Here is a 19397-nt window from a genome sequence, read left to right on the forward strand (position 1 = left end):
TGGCTGTTTGTAGCTCCGCCCCTTTCTGAATTTGAACCCCAGTCTCCCAGTGACCAGCTGTACCAGGTTTGAGGCATCTGCTATTAACAGTATAAGAATGGTTGCAGTTTAAATATTCCCTTTGAAAATCAAAAGTTGAATTTTGATTGGCTGTTGTAGGCTCCACCCACTTTCCAAAATCTTAATCTCATTCACCCAATGACCAACTGTGCAAAGTTTGACAACCCTGCCATTAACAGTGTAAGAATGGCTGCAGTTTATATTTTCCCTGTAAAATTTGTTTTTGGCTCCACCCACTTTGTGTAACCTTGTCACACAGTCACTCAATGACCAATTTTGTGAGCTTTCAGGTTCCTGGCATCAAAAATGTGTGAATGGAAGCAGTTTATCCAGCAAAGAAATCTGATTGGCTGTTTGTGGCCCCGCCCCTTTAGTGAATTTGGACCCCAGTCACCCAATGACTGACTGCAGCAAGTCTGAAGCCTCTGTCATAAACAGTGTAAGAATGGCAGCAGTTTAAATATTCCCCTTTAAATGCAATAGGTGAATTTTGATTGGCTGTTGTAGGCTCCACCCACTTTCCAAAATCTTAATCTCATTCACCCAGTGACCAAGTGTGGCAAGTTTGAGAACCCTGCGATTAACAGTGTAAGAATGGCTGCAGTTTACATTTTCCCATTTAAAATGAATGGCTGAATTTTGATTGGCTGTTTTATGCTCCGCCCGCTTTTCCTGGATTTGTAACCTCAGTCACCAAGTGACCAACTGTGCCAAGTGTGGGGACTCTGGCTTGATTACTGTGAGAATGGCAGCCTTTTACATTTTTTCCATTGACTTGAATGGGTGAAATCTGATTTGCTGTTTGTAGCTCCGCCCACATGTGCAGGGGGGACGCGAGACCCCCAGAACATATCATCCCAGGTAGTAAGGGATCTGCATACCAAGTTTCGTTCAAATCGGTCAAGGGGTTTTCGAGTGATCGCGGCACATACACACACACACACATACACACACACATACACACATACATACATACATCCGATTTTATATATATAGATATATATATAATGTTAACTACCAGTAGCACTAAAGGCCACTTTTTTCATCAAATGTAACAATGTCATTCTTTCTTATCAAAGGCCCTGGAGTGACAGAACATTCAATGCATGTCATAAATGTTACCATTCTGAAAACTAGAATGGGAACCTCCTGCATATGTGCAGTATGACATTTTCTCCTACTGCTCATGCACAGGATGTTCCTGGTGGTGGGAGCGTGATCGAAGATGCCGAGCAGGGGCGGTTGCCGGCGACTATCTCTGTCGCCGGAATCAAAACTAAGCTACAGCAGGGGACCGGAGTATTTCTTAGGATCCTAGCAACGCCCCTGTGCACACCAGCTAAAGTCGCTGCACTGGACACACACTGGCCGCAGAGAACTGCGATATAAAAATGTCAAAATACTGTAAATCACAGGCTACAAGGTACATGTGTAGTGTCTTATATAAATCGGCCCGTACTAATCTTATTAATGCCCCGGAATCCACTGAGTGTACAGCTTGCTCTGTGCATGCCTCCTCTAGTGGTCAGACAGCACATCGCATCCTATGAATAGTTTCATAATCTGCCCTCTCATATGAAGAAACGTCTTCTGTTATTTGTGAAGCTCTAGCCAATGTGGCCGAACCACAGAGCACCCATCATGATATATTTCCCCCGCTATGATTTCAGTCTCTTTCTAAAGAACAAGTACTTCTCTCCCATTCCAATCATTAGATTACTGGTGTCCTATGGGGACTGGTAAAGTATATTCAGGAATGGTGAGGGGTAACAATAACAATGACATTTCTATAGTGCTTTTCTCCTATAGGAATCAAAGCACTTAGGCTCTCTCAGATCCAGTAATTGGTAGTAAGATGAAGTATTTAACACTAATAAAATTATAAGTCTGGATGTAAACATGTCCAGGGATGGAGCTGTCCTGATCTGCTGAGGTGAGGAGTGCCATAATGTAGGAGGCAGCATGACAGAAGGCTCCAGGACCAAAAGCTTTCAGGTGGACTCTGAGTATGACTAGATTATTAGAACCTGTGGATCTGAGATTGGAGGGAATGCTTTGCAGCTGCAACATTTCTTTCCTGTATCCAGGGCCCAGATTATGTAGTAAATGTCAGTAGGCCGATCTAGAATAGGATCCTCTATTTTATAGGTAGCCAGTGAAGGGAGTGCAGGAACGGTTTTATGTGGCAGTGATGAGGTTGGTTAGTTAGCAGTCTGGCAGCAGTATTCTGTATCAGCTGTAGGCTGAACAAGTCCTTGTTTGGAAGGCCAGTGTAGAGGGGTATATTGGTTTCATATCATTATACAGTCCTGCCATAGTTGTGGGGAAAGATGTATTGTGTCTGGGGATGAGGGGGTGGTCTGGGGAAAATTGTCATTAGGCATTATGGACCCTGTTACATGCAAGTCTCCTCTTCCCCCAAAGCTGCACATTCCTCTCTGGTTGCCTCTTCCGGGTGGGCATCTTTCGTTGTGCTGCCAGCTCTTTTTTGCACCCCATTTTCAGGAGACATTCTCTTCTTAACCATACGTATAAACCAGAAGATTAGGAAAACGGTTGGAGCTCTGATGCCTAATATGAGGCCCAGGAAGGTGTTTCTGGAAAAGGGAAGACACAGAAAGTAGCGTTACCATCTGCAATCGAAAAACTTAGCATTGTGTATCTTAGGTCCCTCCATCCATACACCACCTAATCAGATTTAGGAATCCATATTTTGGGGTCTGCTTAACCCTTTAGCAGCAAATTTATTTAGAGGCTTGCAAGTGCTCCAGGCCAATTTATTTTAACACATTTTTTAATGTCTTATTTGTTACATTACCGTGCTTCTAAATAGTACTGCTGTAATGTGTATTTATAGCCACTTGTCACTAGGGGCAGCATGAGACAATAACATAGGTCTTCTGCTTTCAGTTTCTATATCTTTTCTGCTAGTAGAGCTCTCTCTACTAGCAGAAAAGATATAGAAACTGAAAGCAGCAGAGATCAAAGCATTCCAAGAATTTACGAGTTTTGCCAACTGAGATCAAAAGCAGTGCACTTCTCTCAAACGAGATAACTCTAATAAAGTTGCTAATGGGTTAAAGGGAACCCGAGGCGATGTTAAAGACAAAAATTAGATACTTTTCTAAGAAGAGTACTGTATACTATATTAGAGTATTCTAGTACTATATACTAGTACTATATACTAGTATTCAATATAAGCAAGTTACAGTATTTATTTAATTGAAGCAGAGTAGAAAAGAGCTGTGCACCGATGGGTTAATGCTGAATTAGCTTAATTCGTAGGGTACATCAAACAATGGCAACAAAAAGGGAAAAGGAAGGCCAGACAGCTGTTTCACAGGAAACACCCGCTTCGTCAGAGGCTAAAAGGACATTTTGGCCTCTGACAAAGTGGATGTTCCCCGTGAAATGGCTGTAACACCGCCCTTTTCCCTTTTTGTTGCCTTTGTTTGGCACACCTTAATGATTAAACTACTTCAGCATTAACCCATCAACTCTTTTCTACTCTGGTTCAATTGGATTGCTGCACTGCTGTGAGTACGATGGAGTTAGTGAATCCGGAGTGAGTCTGCCAGTCTGTGTTTGGTGCCAGTCACATGTGTCTAGCTTTCATTTTAAAGCGGATTGAAACCCAGCATTTCTTCTTTGCTCTAATAGATTATTTACAGCATATTATATACAACCAGCATTTTTTTTTACTAGAACAGCATTCAAAGGGTTAAACACAGGCCTTAGAAGTTCCCCTGCAGGGAAATCTGGACGAATTGGAAATAGAGATAATGTTAACTTGTGTTTAACTGTATCACGTGAGAAATGTAAACAAACCATTCCCTGACACTGCAAACTCTCCCGAAGACAGTGAGACAATCAGAAAACATCAGGAAGAATTTCTGCTTACGTTAGAAGATGAATAAAGCAGTTATGAATAAAATGCAAAGTCAGCTTTCAGAGCAAAAAAAGTGTACTTTGGGAATGTATCATTTCTAAATGAAGAATACTTATGCACAAAAGCAAATATGATAACCGTATGGCATATAAAAAGTAGGAAAACATTTTTATTGAATAGTATGCCAGGGTTTTATACTACTTTAAGTTATTTATTGTGTGCTGATATAGTAAGTGCTGACATTTTCATTTCATTCATTTTCGGTGCTTGAAGCGGAATATAACCCAGAATTTCTTCTTTGCTCTAAAAGATTATTTACAGCATATAATATACTAACAATGGTTTTTTTTTTTTTTTTTTTAGTAAAACCGCATTCACAGGGTTACATCACAGGGCTGACTTTCTTCTGCAGGGAGAACCCACATCTGAACTGCTGTTAAGCTTATCTTGTGTACACATTTTTTTTTTTGTATTAAAAAGCTTTATTGAGCATATCAACAAATATACAAAGCTTTTGAAAGCAGAACAGATAAAACATAAGGTATAAGCATACCAACTAAACATCAAGAAAATATGGGGGAGCATCTAGAGGACATAGTGTAGATAGTTGGGCCGTCCGGCCTGGGAAATGGGGTACTCGGAACCTCCTTCTGAGATCCCAGGGGTCAGTCCATCCTACCTGTTTTGGTGTAAGATTATATTGCTCCCTCTAACACATACATAAAACTTAAAAAAAAAAGAAAAAACCACATACATAAAAATAAGAAACAGGATAAAAAGAAAGAATGAACTATCAAGATACATTCCTGCATAAGGTATTTGGTTACAAGAGTCCTGAATAAATCCAAACCTGAACATCATACTATAATGAATGAACACATATGTCCGAGGGAAATTAAGCACTCCTATATGTTTTCCAGGATTCCCAAATGAGATCAAATCTTGCCATATTTTCAATGCTATAAAAATAAACCCGATCCATTATCATCATTAGGTCCAGACGTTGGGTAACCAGTGATAACTCTAGTTCTGTGGTTTTCCATTTGAAGGCTATTGACCACTGAGCGGCTAGTAGCATGTATCTATATAAAGGTCTAAATCTGCCTGGCACATCATCATTAAAAGTATACAACAGGGCCTGGGAGGCGGATAACGAAACCGGAAAGCCAAACACTTCTCGGATCATGGTTTTCCATGAGTTCCAGAACCGCTGTGCTCTGGGGCAGTCCCAAAAGACATGCAGTATCGTTCCTTCCAATCCACATCCTCTAAAACAAGTCGATGGGACCGAGGGATATATTTTATGAATTTTTGCCGGGGTGTAATACCAGCGAAATAAGATCTTGAGTGCCGTGTCTTTGACCATATTAGATTTGACTACACCAGAGACAGCGGTCCGGATATAAGACCAATCTGTTGGCTCAAATTGAGTACCTAAGTCGCGCTCCCAAGCTCTCATATATGTCAGTTTATTCTCACTGTCACAACCTATCAGCTGGGCATATAAAGATGAGATTAATCCTTTTTGTCGTGAAGATCCAAAATAGAGTGACTCAAACAGTGAGGGTTCAAACTCTGGGGGTGAAGAAAAGATGGAAGAGAAGTAATGTTTTATCTGACAAAAACGAAAAACCTCCTCTGGGGGGGCATTTTGACTAAATCTGAGCATATTAAAGGTAACTGGAACATCTCTAATCCAAAATTTATTGGCAGTTGAACGGCCTTTATCTCTCCACCAGGAAAACAACTGTGGGTTCCTAAAAGCCGGAATAAAGCGAGGATTTCCAAAGATGGAGATCCTGGAGGAGGGAAAGGTCATAAGCTTATATGATGAGGCAATCGAGATCCATAGCTTAGTCAGTGACGAAACAATCCTGTTCCTGCCAGCAAGAGTTGATGTATCTCTTTTAGTTACAACCGTGACCAAAGTAGATAGGTAGAATGGGAAAATTGTGGTAGATTCAAATTGGTACCAGGTGGGAGGGTTAGATTTTATTCCCCAATCTAAGATTTGACTGAGCTTAGAGGCTAAGTAATAATGCCATAGGCTGGGTAAGCCGATACCACCCTGTAAAGGGGGTCTGTACAGGACTTGTGCTCGAATTCTGGCTGGTTTGCCGTCCCAAATAAACTTGTTAATTTGTGACTGTATGCTAGATAATGATTTTTTAGTAATAGTTATTGGGAGCATGCGAAACAAATATAACAATTTGGGGAGAATAATCATTTTACATGCTACACATCAGCCTAGCCATGAAACCTTAAATGAGGACCATGTTTTCAGGAGTTGAGTAATATTATTGACTGTATATGAGAAGTTAGTTCCATATAAATCCCCATAGCTGGGTGTAAGAAAGACTCCCAAGTATTTAAATTTAGTTTTACTCCATTTGAACCCGTAAGTAGAGTCTAACCATTTAATTGTATGTGGATAGAGATTAATCGGGAGGGCTGTAGATTTAGCGGGATTTACCTTAAGGCCAGAAAATTTTGCGAATTTATCCAATATTTGGAATAAATTGGGCATGGTTGTTATAAGTCTAGTCAAGAACAGGAGAGCATCGTCAGCATACAGAGTTAATTTGATGTTGTCGATTCCATAACCATGGATGTCAGGATGTCGTCTAATCGCCACTGCCAGAGGCTCTAAAGCAAGAGCGAATAGCAATGGGGAGAGAGGGCAACCCTGACGGGTTCCACGTTTGAGCTGAACAGGAGCGGATGATGCGCCAGGGATGCGGATCACTGTTGATGGGGAGTCATACAATGCGGAAACTGCTGTAATTATAGGGCCAGTTAGGCCAAAGCTTTCCAAAGCAGCGGTCAGATACTGCCAACCCACTGAATCGAATGCCTTGCTAATGTCTAAACCCAACATCATAAATCTAGAGTTTTTGAGTTCAGCATCCTGTAATATGTTAACAGCTAGCCTAACATTATCAGAGCCTTGCCTACCTGGGATGAAGCCAGTTTGAGTGGGAGCGACGAGACCGTGCACCATGGAGCCTAATCTTGTAGCCAGGATTTTAGCAAAAAGTTTGATGTCATTGTTAAGGATAGATATAGGTCTGAAACCTGCCGGGGTAGAGTGATCAGTATCCGGTTTAGGAATCAGGGTCATATTGGCCAATAGCATATCTGAGGGGAGTTTTTCACCTTGGAGAACAGCATTAAACATAGAGGTCAGAGGGTGCAATAGTGTGTCAGCAAATTTTTTATAATATAAGGGTGAAAACCCGTCAGGGCCCGGGGCAGTAGAGGATTTAAGCAGCTTAATTGATGCTAATACTTCTATGGGGGTGATCGGAGCATTAAGAGTATGCAACTGATCTGGTGAAAGGGAGGGCAACTGCAGAGTATCCAACCATGCTTTAAGTTCCATATTGTTAGTTAATATATCGGTTCCTAGTAAATTTTTATAATAGTCCTCAAATATTTTTAAGACTTTGGGAGGTAGTACCTCCTCTCTGCCTCCAGGGCTTTTTAATTTATAGACATGTGGGGGTTTATAGTATTGGTTTAATTTACGTGCGAACTGAGTAGAAGGGTTATTGCCTCGGAGGAGAAACTTTGCTTTGGAAAACTTCAACGCTTTAGCATGAGAGTTGTCTAGTATAGAGTTCAATTCGGTTCTTTTCAGATTAATTTCATGTAAAATTTCTCTAATTGTTGTGCCATAATGCCGTTTATATAGTAAATCTAGCTCGGCAGTTAGTACCTGAATTCTTTGTGATTTTAGTTTTTTTGCCCGTGCTGCTTTTGCCATAAAGATACCTCTCAGAACTGGTTTATGTGCTGCCCATCTTAGGATAGGGGAGGTGTTATCCTTATTATTAAACAAAAAATATTCCTCCAACTCTCCCACCACGGCTTGTCTATCTGAATCCTCAGCCAAAAGAGAGTCGTTAAGTCTCCAGTTGCCGGGATTGAAGGGTATACCGAAACCAGTTAAGGAGGACTGAACCATATGATGGTCAGACCAGCTACAGGTGATAATATCTGTGGAGGTAGAGTTGGAGGCAATTATTGGGGACAAGTAAATATAGTCTAAGCGGGCATAGGATTGGCGAGGGTGAGAAAAAAAGGTATATTGCCTACAGCCGATGTTATGGGCTCTCCATATATCTATTACTTTATTTCTGGAAAGAAAGCTAGTAAGTTTTCTCGGGAAAGTTTGTGCGAAAGGGGATTGAACCGATCTATCCAGAAGTGGGTTAGCTACCGCGTTGAAGTCTCCTGCAACTATCAAGTGTGTTGAGGATAATCTATCCAGTTGGGATGATAAAAGTTGTAAGAAGGCAGTTTTAGAGGCATTGGAAGCATAACAATTAATCAGTGTAACAGCTTTACCCTCCAGAATACCTTTAAGAATTAAGATTCTGCCCTCCGGGTCCATGAAGGAATCAATATGTGTAAATGAGACTGAGTTATGGAACACTATTGCAACTCCTCTAGCTTTTTTGGTAAATGAGGCATAATAGGCCTTGTTATATGCCCGGTGCAAAAAAGTGGGTGGTTTAGAGTTAATAAAATGCGTCTCTTGTAAAAACAACAAAAATCTATTAACCCTTCGCACACTCACATGCAAATGTTCACACAATTGCATTCACAGATTCACTCATCCAGGCACAACTGTTATCCCTACAGCTAAATTAAAAGCCAGGGTTTTAGTTCACAGAAGAATGCATTCTTATGCTTAATCACCTATACTGCGCAGAAGTACCCAGGTAAACATAGGTGTCCTAACTCTGGCCCTGTAACATGCATAGTGCAGACATGCAAACACATTCATTGCATCAAACCTATCAATGGATTAGGAGCACACGTCCTAACTTCCTCTCCTGGGAAAGACAGTGCATCTTACCAATCGCACAAGGGAGCTAATGTTATGTGTCCATGTGCACAATGCGCATACACCAGCATAAGCTGTCTGCATGCTGACAAACATACAGGGGAAGGGGGAGTGCACCGAATTGGACCCTAGCCACAGGGGTCAATGATAAGAATAAACATACATATATCCAGGCACATCGCCTCTAGTTAGGACATTAAATAAATTATTAGGGAAAGGGAGGTGCTGAAGGGGGTGTGGCTAGAAAACAGCAAAAATCTATTAACCCTTCGCACACTCACATGCAAATGTTCACACAATTGCATTCACAGATTCACTCATCCAGGCACAACTGTTATCCCTACAGCTAAATTAAAAGCCAGGGTTTTAGTTCACAGAAGAATGCATTCTTATGCTTAATCACCTATACTGCGCAGAAGTACCCAGGTAAACATAGGTGTCCTAACTCTGGCCCTGTAACATGCATAGTGCAGACATGCAAACACATTCATTGCATCAAACCTATCAATGGATTAGGAGCACACGTCCTAACTTCCTCTCCTGGGAAAGACAGTGCATCTTACCAATCGCACAAGGGAGCTAATGTTATGTGTCCATGTGCACAATGCGCATACACCAGCATAAGCTGTCTGCATGCTGACAAACATACAGGGGAAGGGGGAGTGCACCGAATTGGACCCTAGCCACAGGGGTCAATGATAAGAATAAACATACATATATCCAGGCACATCGCCTCTAGTTAGGACATTAAATAAATTATTAGGGAAAGGGAGGTGCTGAAGGGGGTGTGGCTAGAAAACAGCAAAAATCTATTAACCCTTCGCACACTCACATGCAAATGTTCACACAATTGCATTCACAGATTCACTCATCCAGGCACAACTGTTATCCCTACAGCTAAATTAAAAGCCAGGGTTTTAGTTCACAGAAGAATGCATTCTTATGCTTAATCACCTATACTGCGCAGAAGTACCCAGGTAAACATAGGTGTCCTAACTCTGGCCCTGTAACATGCATAGTGCAGACATGCAAACACATTCATTGCATCAAACCTATCAATGGATTAGGAGCACACGTCCTAACTTCCTCTCCTGGGAAAGACAGTGCATCTTACCAATCGCACAAGGGAGCTAATGTTATGTGTCCATGTGCACAATGCGCATACACCAGCATAAGCTGTCTGCATGCTGACAAACATACAGGGGAAGGGGGAGTGCACCGAATTGGACCCTAGCCACAGGGGTCAATGATAAGAATAAACATACATATATCCAGGCACATCGCCTCTAGTTAGGACATTAAATAAATTATTAGGGAAAGGGAGGTGCTGAAGGGGGTGTGGCTAGAAAACAGCAAAAATCTATTAACCCTTCGCACACTCACATGCAAATGTTCACACAATTGCATTCACAGATTCACTCATCCAGGCACAACTGTTATCCCTACAGCTAAATTAAAAGCCAGGGTTTTAGTTCACAGAAGAATGCATTCTTATGCTTAATCACCTATACTGCGCAGAAGTACCCAGGTAAACATAGGTGTCCTAACTCTGGCCCTGTAACATGCATAGTGCAGACATGCAAACACATTCATTGCATCAAACCTATCAATGGATTAGGAGCACACGTCCTAACTTCCTCTCCTGGGAAAGACAGTGCATCTTACCAATCGCACAAGGGAGCTAATGTTATGTGTCCATGTGCACAATGCGCATACACCAGCATAAGCTGTCTGCATGCTGACAAACATACAGGGGAAGGGGGAGTGCACCGAATTGGACCCTAGCCACAGGGGTCAATGATAAGAATAAACATACATATATCCAGGCACATCGCCTCTAGTTAGGACATTAAATAAATTATTAGGGAAAGGGAGGTGCTGAAGGGGGTGTGGCTAGAAAACAGCAAAAATCTATTAACCCTTCGCACACTCACATGCAAATGTTCGCACTATGCATGTTACAGGGCCAGAGTTAGGACACCTATGTTTACCTGGGTACTTCTGCGCAGTATAGGTGATTAAGCATAAGAATGCATTCTTCTGTGAACTAAAACCCTGGCTTTTAATTTAGCTGTAGGGATAACAGTTGTGCCTGGATGAGTGAATCTGTGAATGCAATTGTGTGAACATTTGCATGTGAGTGTGCGAAGGGTTAATAGATTTTTGCTGTTTTCTAGCCACACCCCCTTCAGCACCTCCCTTTCCCTAATAATTTATTTAATGTCCTAACTAGAGGCGATGTGCCTGGATATATGTATGTTTATTCTTATCATTGACCCCTGTGGCTAGGGTCCAATTCGGTGCACTCCCCCTTCCCCTGTATGTTTGTCAGCATGCAGACAGCTTATGCTGGTGTATGCGCATTGTGCACATGGACACATAACATTAGCTCCCTTGTGCGATTGGTAAGATGCACTGTCTTTCCCAGGAGAGGAAGTTAGGACGTGTGCTCCTAATCCATTGATAGGTTTGATGCAATGAATGTGTTTGCATGTCTGCACTATGCATGTTACAGGGCCAGAGTTAGGACACCTATGTTTACCTGGGTACTTCTGCGCAGTATAGGTGATTAAGCATAAGAATGCATTCTTCTGTGAACTAAAACCCTGGCTTTTAATTTAGCTGTAGGGATAACAGTTGTGCCTGGATGAGTGAATCTGTGAATGCAATTGTGTGAACATTTGCATGTGAGTGTGCGAAGGGTTAATAGATTTTTGCTGTTTTCTAGCCACACCCCCTTCAGCACCTCCCTTTCCCTAATAATTTATTTAATGTCCTAACTAGAGGCGATGTGCCTGGATATATGTATGTTTATTCTTATCATTGACCCCTGTGGCTAGGGTCCAATTCGGTGCACTCCCCCTTCCCCTGTATGTTTGTCAGCATGCAGACAGCTTATGCTGGTGTATGCGCATTGTGCACATGGACACATAACATTAGCTCCCTTGTGCGATTGGTAAGATGCACTGTCTTTCCCAGGAGAGGAAGTTAGGACGTGTGCTCCTAATCCATTGATAGGTTTGATGCAATGAATGTGTTTGCATGTCTGCACTATGCATGTTACAGGGCCAGAGTTAGGACACCTATGTTTACCTGGGTACTTCTGCGCAGTATAGGTGATTAAGCATAAGAATGCATTCTTCTGTGAACTAAAACCCTGGCTTTTAATTTAGCTGTAGGGATAACAGTTGTGCCTGGATGAGTGAATCTGTGAATGCAATTGTGTGAACATTTGCATGTGAGTGTGCGAAGGGTTAATAGATTTTTGCTGTTTTCTAGCCACACCCCCTTCAGCACCTCCCTTTCCCTAATAATTTATTTAATGTCCTAACTAGAGGCGATGTGCCTGGATATATGTATGTTTATTCTTATCATTGACCCCTGTGGCTAGGGTCCAATTCGGTGCACTCCCCCTTCCCCTGTATGTTTGTCAGCATGCAGACAGCTTATGCTGGTGTATGCGCATTGTGCACATGGACACATAACATTAGCTCCCTTGTGCGATTGGTAAGATGCACTGTCTTTCCCAGGAGAGGAAGTTAGGACGTGTGCTCCTAATCCATTGATAGGTTTGATGCAATGAATGTGTTTGCATGTCTGCACTATGCATGTTACAGGGCCAGAGTTAGGACACCTATGTTTACCTGGGTACTTCTGCGCAGTATAGGTGATTAAGCATAAGAATGCATTCTTCTGTGAACTAAAACCCTGGCTTTTAATTTAGCTGTAGGGATAACAGTTGTGCCTGGATGAGTGAATCTGTGAATGCAATTGTGTGAACATTTGCATGTGAGTGTGCGAAGGGTTAATAGATTTTTGCTGTTTTCTAGCCACACCCCCTTCAGCACCTCCCTTTCCCTAATAATTTATTTAATGTCCTAACTAGAGGCGATGTGCCTGGATATATGTATGTTTATTCTTGTAAAAACAAGACTGAGGCTTTCAGACTCTGATAATGTTGGAATGCTTTTCTACGTTTGACTGGCTCATTTAACCCCTGGACATTATGTGTTATCATATTGAACATTCTAGGCATGAGAGAACTGTAACGATGAAAAATACAGCATTTACACTTAGTGGCTCATGGTCTTTATGAATAGACAGGACTCCTGTGGAATGAAAAGAGAGATTCGAATATCCTAAGATTGCAGGAACATAACTACTTAAACCAAACATATAAAACAGACATAAAATCAACATTATCTCTGGGCAATCACTCCTAACTGTCCCACGACTAGTAGGCCCAGAAACTCTCAGTGGCTTAACCCGGACCACACTGAGAGGGGGGGTAATACCCGTATCACTAAACCCAAATTGGGTAAAGAACAGTTAAAGTGGTGCAGCGGTGAAGGACCGTTTCCCTGCCATTTTAAGTATTAGAGCGCCAAGAGCGGGGAGTGTTGTTCAATGGTTGTTTACGATATTTCTCCAATTGGGCGAGAGTGACTTGTAGGCCTAGTGAGTTTAAAAGAGAAACTCCTTGCTCCAGTGTAGCTATGACGTGGATTTTGCCGTCACGGGAAAGTAAAAGCTTAGTGGGGAAACCCCACTTATACTGCAACTGTTGCTCTCTGAGAAAGGCTGTTAGAGGAGCCAGGGACCTGCGCCTTTGTAAAGTGAACTGCGACAAGTCAGTAAAGACTTTGATGTTGCTGTATGGAGCCGGAAGTTGCGAATTCTGGTGCATGTAAGAGGAAAAGGCATCTTTAACATGGTAAAACTGAAAGCATGCTATAGTATCTCTGGGAATCCTTTCAGGTAGAAAGGCGGGCTTAGGCAGTCTGTGAGCCCGTTCGATTGTGTATTCAATGCTGGAAAACTGAGGTACTGCTGACCTGACCATTTCTATCAAGTAGCTTTTCAATTGTGCGCTGTTTATCGATTCATCGATACCCCTAAATTTAAGATTACAGCGGCGATTACGGTCCTCTAGGTCAACAATCTTCAACTGCGTAGCCTCATTAGCTGAGTCATGTCGTTCAAGCTCAGTGACAGTCTTATTGTGTTCCTCAATTAACATGGAGACACTGTCTTCAGTAAGTGACACACGAGCTCCCAGATCATCATGAAACTGTTGCATAGAATTTGCTATAGTCAGTATCTTGTTTGACATGGAGGTTTCCAGAGCAATCATCATATCCTTAAGAAAAGCACGGTCCACTGGCTGGTTGGAGTCAGGGATCTCTGCAAATGCACTGCTGTGGCCTGTGACTGCTGTGAGAAGGGAGAGAGCTTCTGCCTGTGAGTCTGCCGGGCCTGACAGCCTGGGCTTAGATTTGGCTGGGCTAAGAAAGGTGGGGGAGGGTACCCCCTGTTCAGAGGACTCTGAGGCTGATGGACTGCGGGGCAGGGCCACATTGGATGCCTGCTTTGCGGGTATTTGTGAGGCCCCTCCGCGGCTGGATGCGGAATTTTGTACGCTTGCCGCCTGTTTATTGCTATGGGATGCGTTCGTCATGCGAACTGGCAATGCGGACTTACGCGTCCCGGAGGAGCCGGCGCCATCTTGCTCTCCATGCGGCCCAGACCTTCTCCGTTTGAACATGTCGGGGATGCGTTGTGGACGCTGGGTATCCTGCTGTGAGGTGCTGGAGGCTTCCATCTCCTCCTCCGCTGGGGTTTGGGACTGAATTTCCCCGTCTGGCATGCTGTGTGATGTCGCTTTAGCTGGCTGGGATCAGGAGCTCTTCACACTGCTGCCATCCACGCTGAGCTCCGGCCACGCCCCCCGTACACATTCTTTACTTGATACATTTATGTAAACATTCTCTGGCTGTGCAGGACTTCAGCTGATGAGTCCTGGGGTGAAACACAGGTCAGAAATCACTGGTGCTGCATTCACAACAGAATTACAACAGTTATGAATAAAATGCACCAGCAGCTTTAAAAATAAATTAACTGAACTTTGGGAAGTTATCATATTTGCTTTTGTGCACAAGTATTATTATTCATTTAGATATTATAACTGTATGGGTTATAAAAAGTAGGAAAACACATTTTTGTTGAAAATTTTGTCAGAGTTTTAAACCGCTTTAAAGACTGGGTTCCACGGCTCCCCCAAGGTTAATATACTCTCAAACTCTATATACATACCATGAACTCTGTATTCAATGTTAAAATACAGAGTGGGGTATAGTACTGTATTAGCTTAGCCTATTTTTTCTCAAGCAACCAGAAAGCACACTTATCCTGCATCAGCCAATCCCGCTAGTGTAAAATAACCGAGACTCTACTGTAGTTATGTTACCAAGTGTCCCTCAGAGGCGCTCATATAGCTCATATAGGCGCTCAGATAGCTCACAACTGTCCCTTTTTCAGAGAGACCATGTGCACCTTTCGCCTGCAAGTAAAATGCAGCCAAATAGCAGTGTCTGTAACATCACAGGTGTCATTGATTTGCATATGGTGGTGCCACCTGGTGGGAGGAAAACTGCAACATGTCACCTTTGTGACTGTATAGGGGGGGGGGGGGGGGGGGGGCTCTTCACTGCTGGTACAGAATGCCACTAAGCACCCGACCGGTGAATGGGAGCAGCTGTCAAGCAGCCAGCGAATCAACAACCTTTAGCATCCCATATGAAAGAGGACCAAAGCCTGCTACACACATCCAATTTTGATGGGCCAATGAAGGGCCAATTTTACCACTGTAATGTCCTATTAGAGCTTACCTGCACGGTCTGTTCATAGTAGTTATTATCTGTTGGCCTGCATACTACACGGAGGTGGTAAAGTTGATCAGTGATCAGCCAATCAAAATGGGATGTGTAGGCACCCTAAACCTCTTCAGTGCCCCCAGTTAAGCCTGCTACATACTTTCAATTGTGATTGGCCAATCACATACCAATTTTACCAGAGAATGAGTGTCAACCGATATTGAACATTATGAGCAGCTTGTGTAGGTAAACCCTCATACTACGTGGAGGTGGTAAAATTGGTCAGTGATTGGCCAATCATAATTGAATGTGTATGCCAGGCTTTAGAATTGAGTGAGATGGTCAAATTTATGCAAATAATTCCAGATTGCCAGCAACTTGGTGTTGTGCCACTCATACTCACCTACTGCTGTTTTTGACTGGCCCGCTTCCCAGCTGCATGAAATTTGCATGCAAGCTGGATTTATTTGCATCTGATTGGCAGCAGCATTTGAGTGTAATAGAATAGTGAATGTTATGGCCAGAACCCGAAGTCTGGCAACATCCGAGTTCTGGCCGGTCAAAATGCGAAGTGGCCGTGCCCCGGCGGCCAATGTTAGAAATAAAAAGATTCCCGGCCGCATAAATGCATTTGGTGGCCGGCTCCAACGCAACGTTGGCAGCCGGGGGACACGCGTGTCCCTCAGAGTCATTCGTAGCAGCAGGGAATCCTGCCGTTCATTCCTGCGGAGCGGGTGCTGGCAGTCTGGCAGAAGCGATGTCTGCAGCCTTCCCGCTCTGCTTCCCTGCCGCTACGAACGACTCTGAGGACACGTGTGTCCCCTTGCTGCCAAAGTTGCATAGGAGAGGGGCAGAGGGAGGAGGCAGAGCCGAAGAGGCGGCTTCATCTGATAACATTGCCACCAGAGGAATTAATTCAATTACCCCATCGGATACATTTGGGCGCAGCGAGGCGGCCACCAAAAGCATTTATGTGGTCGGGAATCTTTTTATTTCTAACATTGGCCACAGGTACACGACCACTTCACGTTTTGACCGTCCAGAACCCGCAGTGGCCAGACTTCAGGTTCTGGCTGTAAAACAGATCTATATCGCGGGTCCTTGGAACTGCTCACCGGAAGGATTCGGCATCGTACATCCGACAAGCCCCTCTCCCTCCGCAGAACTTTGTCCCCCATTTCAGGCACGTTTTGTCTATCAGAGCGCCAGAGTAAACCGGTGCTGGAATCCCACCTGTAGAATGGAGAATAGAACAGATGAGCAGCCAGCAGCCTTATAGCCTAGAAGTCATAAAATAGGTAATAATTAATCATACACACCCAGCGCTCTCACCAGTAACATATAGACACCCATCGCCAGTGACTTCAGCTCCGGACCGACCACCCTGCAATACAGGAAGTAGTATTGGTAGAATTAGCATATGACTCATCTGTAAAAGGAACCCAAAAGCCAGTGGCATAGCTAAGGAGCTTTAGGCCCCAGTCCAAGTTTTACATTGGGTGTCCGCAGAAACTTTTCCGGGGGGAGGGGGGTTCGGCAAAAATGAGGGGGGCGGGAGTGAGAGTGAGTGAGAGAGTGAGTGAGTGAGTGAGAGAGAGAGCAGAAAGGCAGAGAGAGAGAGAGAGAGAGAGAGAGAGAGGGAGAGAGAGAGCAGAAAGGCAGAGAGAGAGAGAGAGAGAGAGAGAGAGAGAGAGAGAGGGAGAGAGAGAGCAGAAAGGCAGAGAGAGAGAGAGAGAGAGAGAGAGAGAGAGAGAGAGAGAGAGACACTGGCTGGGGGGAGGCAGCAGCTGGCCAGGTGGGCGGCACATGCCCCATTTTGCCCAACGTACGGACGCGCGTGCCAAGCAATCTATACAATTGATACAGCGCACCAAATCCTGCCAAGGACATCCACAGTGTCAGAGGTGCAAGAAGGGGGTGGGGAACAGTTTGTTAATGATTACTACTGTTCAACGCATCTATAGAAGTGATCATTACCAGCACAGGACAAATAGAGGGCAAATACTGTGATTAAGAGAGGGCCCCGATGCAGTCGCAACTTGTGCATCCCCTATTGCTACACCACTGCCAACAGCCCTCTACTAAAAACACTGCAGGGTACAATGGGTGTATGCTCTAAACTGCAATAAGCAGAATAACACAGCTAAAGTTTTAGAGCCTGCTTCCACTGATGCACGCCGGCAACTGCAGTAATGCAAAAACGCATCCGAATAGGCTGTGTTTCACCATCCAACTTTACGCACAATGGGCTTGATGCACAAAAGGGTGCTAACTTAGTTAGCACGCCTAAAGCCCTTTAGGGCGAGCAAAGTTTAGCGCTGCCTGTAGAGCGCGAAACGTCGCACCAGGTGCGCCTAAAACGTTACACCGAATGCGCCGGAAATGCCACAGTGTGTGATGTTTCGGACGCACCCGGTGCAACGTTTTAGGCGCACCCGGTGCGACGTTTCACTCGCTACGGGCAGCACTAAACTTTGCGCGTAATCAATAAAAGCTTTAGGTGTGCTAACTGAGTTAGCACCCTTTTGTGAATCGAGCCCATTGAGTAGAGTGTATTGTATTGCATGTACTGTATTGCACTACGCTCTACTCAATGGGCTTGATTCACTAAACCGTGATAGCTCAAATATCACACCTTATCAGAGACATCACACCTCATCAAAGTTAGCACACCTTATCAAAGGTAACACACCTTATCAGAGTAGTATAGCAAGCGCTACGAACCCGCAGGGGCTCAGGGCAGGATGAGTGCCATTGTCAATTAGCAGGCATAAGTTCGTAGCGCTCGCTATGCTACTCTAATAAGGAGTGTTAACTTTTATAAGGTGTGATATCTTTGATAAGGTGTGATATTTTAGTTATCACGGTTTAGTGAATCAAGCCCATTGTGCAGTAAGACTACAAAGGATATTCTGCTTACCGCAGTTTAGTGTATACACATCTACAGTATATTGCCTTATTAAAGCAGAAGGTAATTATATGTAATTGTTACTCAGTGTCCATGAGGCTGAATCCAAAATGCATCACGGAATCTGTAATCTGAGAGCTCACCAGTGGAGTCCCCAGAGGAACAGAAGACACAGATACCAGGAGAACAACAACAACGCAGGGACGAAGCAGTAAATTTGGGCACATGCGGCAAGTGCACTAATTGGGCGCCGCCATAGGCAGCAATGTATTTTATTGATATTAGGACATCCGAGCAGAAATTTGGGAGCTAGCGCCCATTATATATCAGACACTGCGAGCACCCAAATTGAGATATTTCTATAGGCGCCAATGGCAGCATCCGAGAATTTGCATGTTTTTTCTCCTTTGTGGAAGGGTGTGTGCGTATGTGTGCGGGTGGGGGAGGCTTGGGATTTAGGCAAGTAGTGTTTTGCGGGGGGGGGGGGGGGTGTTAGGTTTAGGCATTAGGCAAGTAGTGTGGATGGGTAGGGAAAGGTTCAGGCAGGTAGTGTGTGCGGGGGGGGAGAGGGTTAGGTTTAGGCAGGTAGTGTGTGCGGGGGGTTAGGTTTAGGCAGGGCCGGAGCTACCATAGAAAAAAATTGGCAATTGCCCCAGAGCCTGTAGGGGCCCCCAAGTTGTCCCTCCATCATCTTAACTGTTGCTCCCCAGGGACTCTGCAGAGTCTAAGTTAGGAGGTGGTTGGGGGAGGGTCAGCAGCCAGCTCATGGGTCCAGGAGGCAAGTTTGGCTGCAACAAAGGGCCTCTAATGACGCTTTTTGGTCAGGGGGTGTCTGTTGGGGGGCCCAGGCTAATTTTGCCCTAGGGCCCAATTGTTACTTGAACCGGCCCTGGGTTTAGGCATTAGGCAGGTAGTGTGTGCAGGGAGTGTGTTGGGGGTTAGGTTTAGGCATTAGATAGGAGGTGTGTGTGGGGGGGGTTAAGTTTAGGAATTAGGCAAGTAGTGTGTGCGGGGTGGGGTTAGGTTTAGGCAATA

At 44.0% G+C, this 19397-nt stretch overlaps 1 protein-coding gene across 2 annotated transcripts in view; it reads right to left on the reverse strand.

Moving 5' to 3' along the window:
• Positions 1 to 2183: 2183 nt before the first annotated feature.
• Positions 2184 to 19397, reverse strand: part of LOC137564304 (solute carrier organic anion transporter family member 1C1-like) — an 82861-nt gene continuing 65647 nt past the window's right edge. Inside the window, exons 13-15 of one of the 2 annotated variants that reach the window (XM_068278030.1) lie at positions 16774 to 16838; positions 16570 to 16687; positions 2184 to 2657 (exon numbers count right to left, since the gene is read on the reverse strand). In XM_068278030.1, coding sequence (XP_068134131.1) covers positions 2456 to 2657; positions 16570 to 16687; positions 16774 to 16838 — 385 coding nt within the window. In that variant the 3' untranslated portion in view covers positions 2184 to 2455. Of the gene's footprint in view, positions 2658 to 16569; positions 16688 to 16773; positions 16839 to 19397 lie in introns of those variants that run through there. The other variant, XM_068278032.1, reaches the window with a different exon arrangement.

The sequence above is a fragment of the Hyperolius riggenbachi genome, chromosome 3 (genome assembly GCF_040937935.1).
Source record: "Hyperolius riggenbachi isolate aHypRig1 chromosome 3, aHypRig1.pri, whole genome shotgun sequence".
NCBI classification, from domain to species: domain Eukaryota; kingdom Metazoa; phylum Chordata; class Amphibia; order Anura; family Hyperoliidae; genus Hyperolius; species Hyperolius riggenbachi.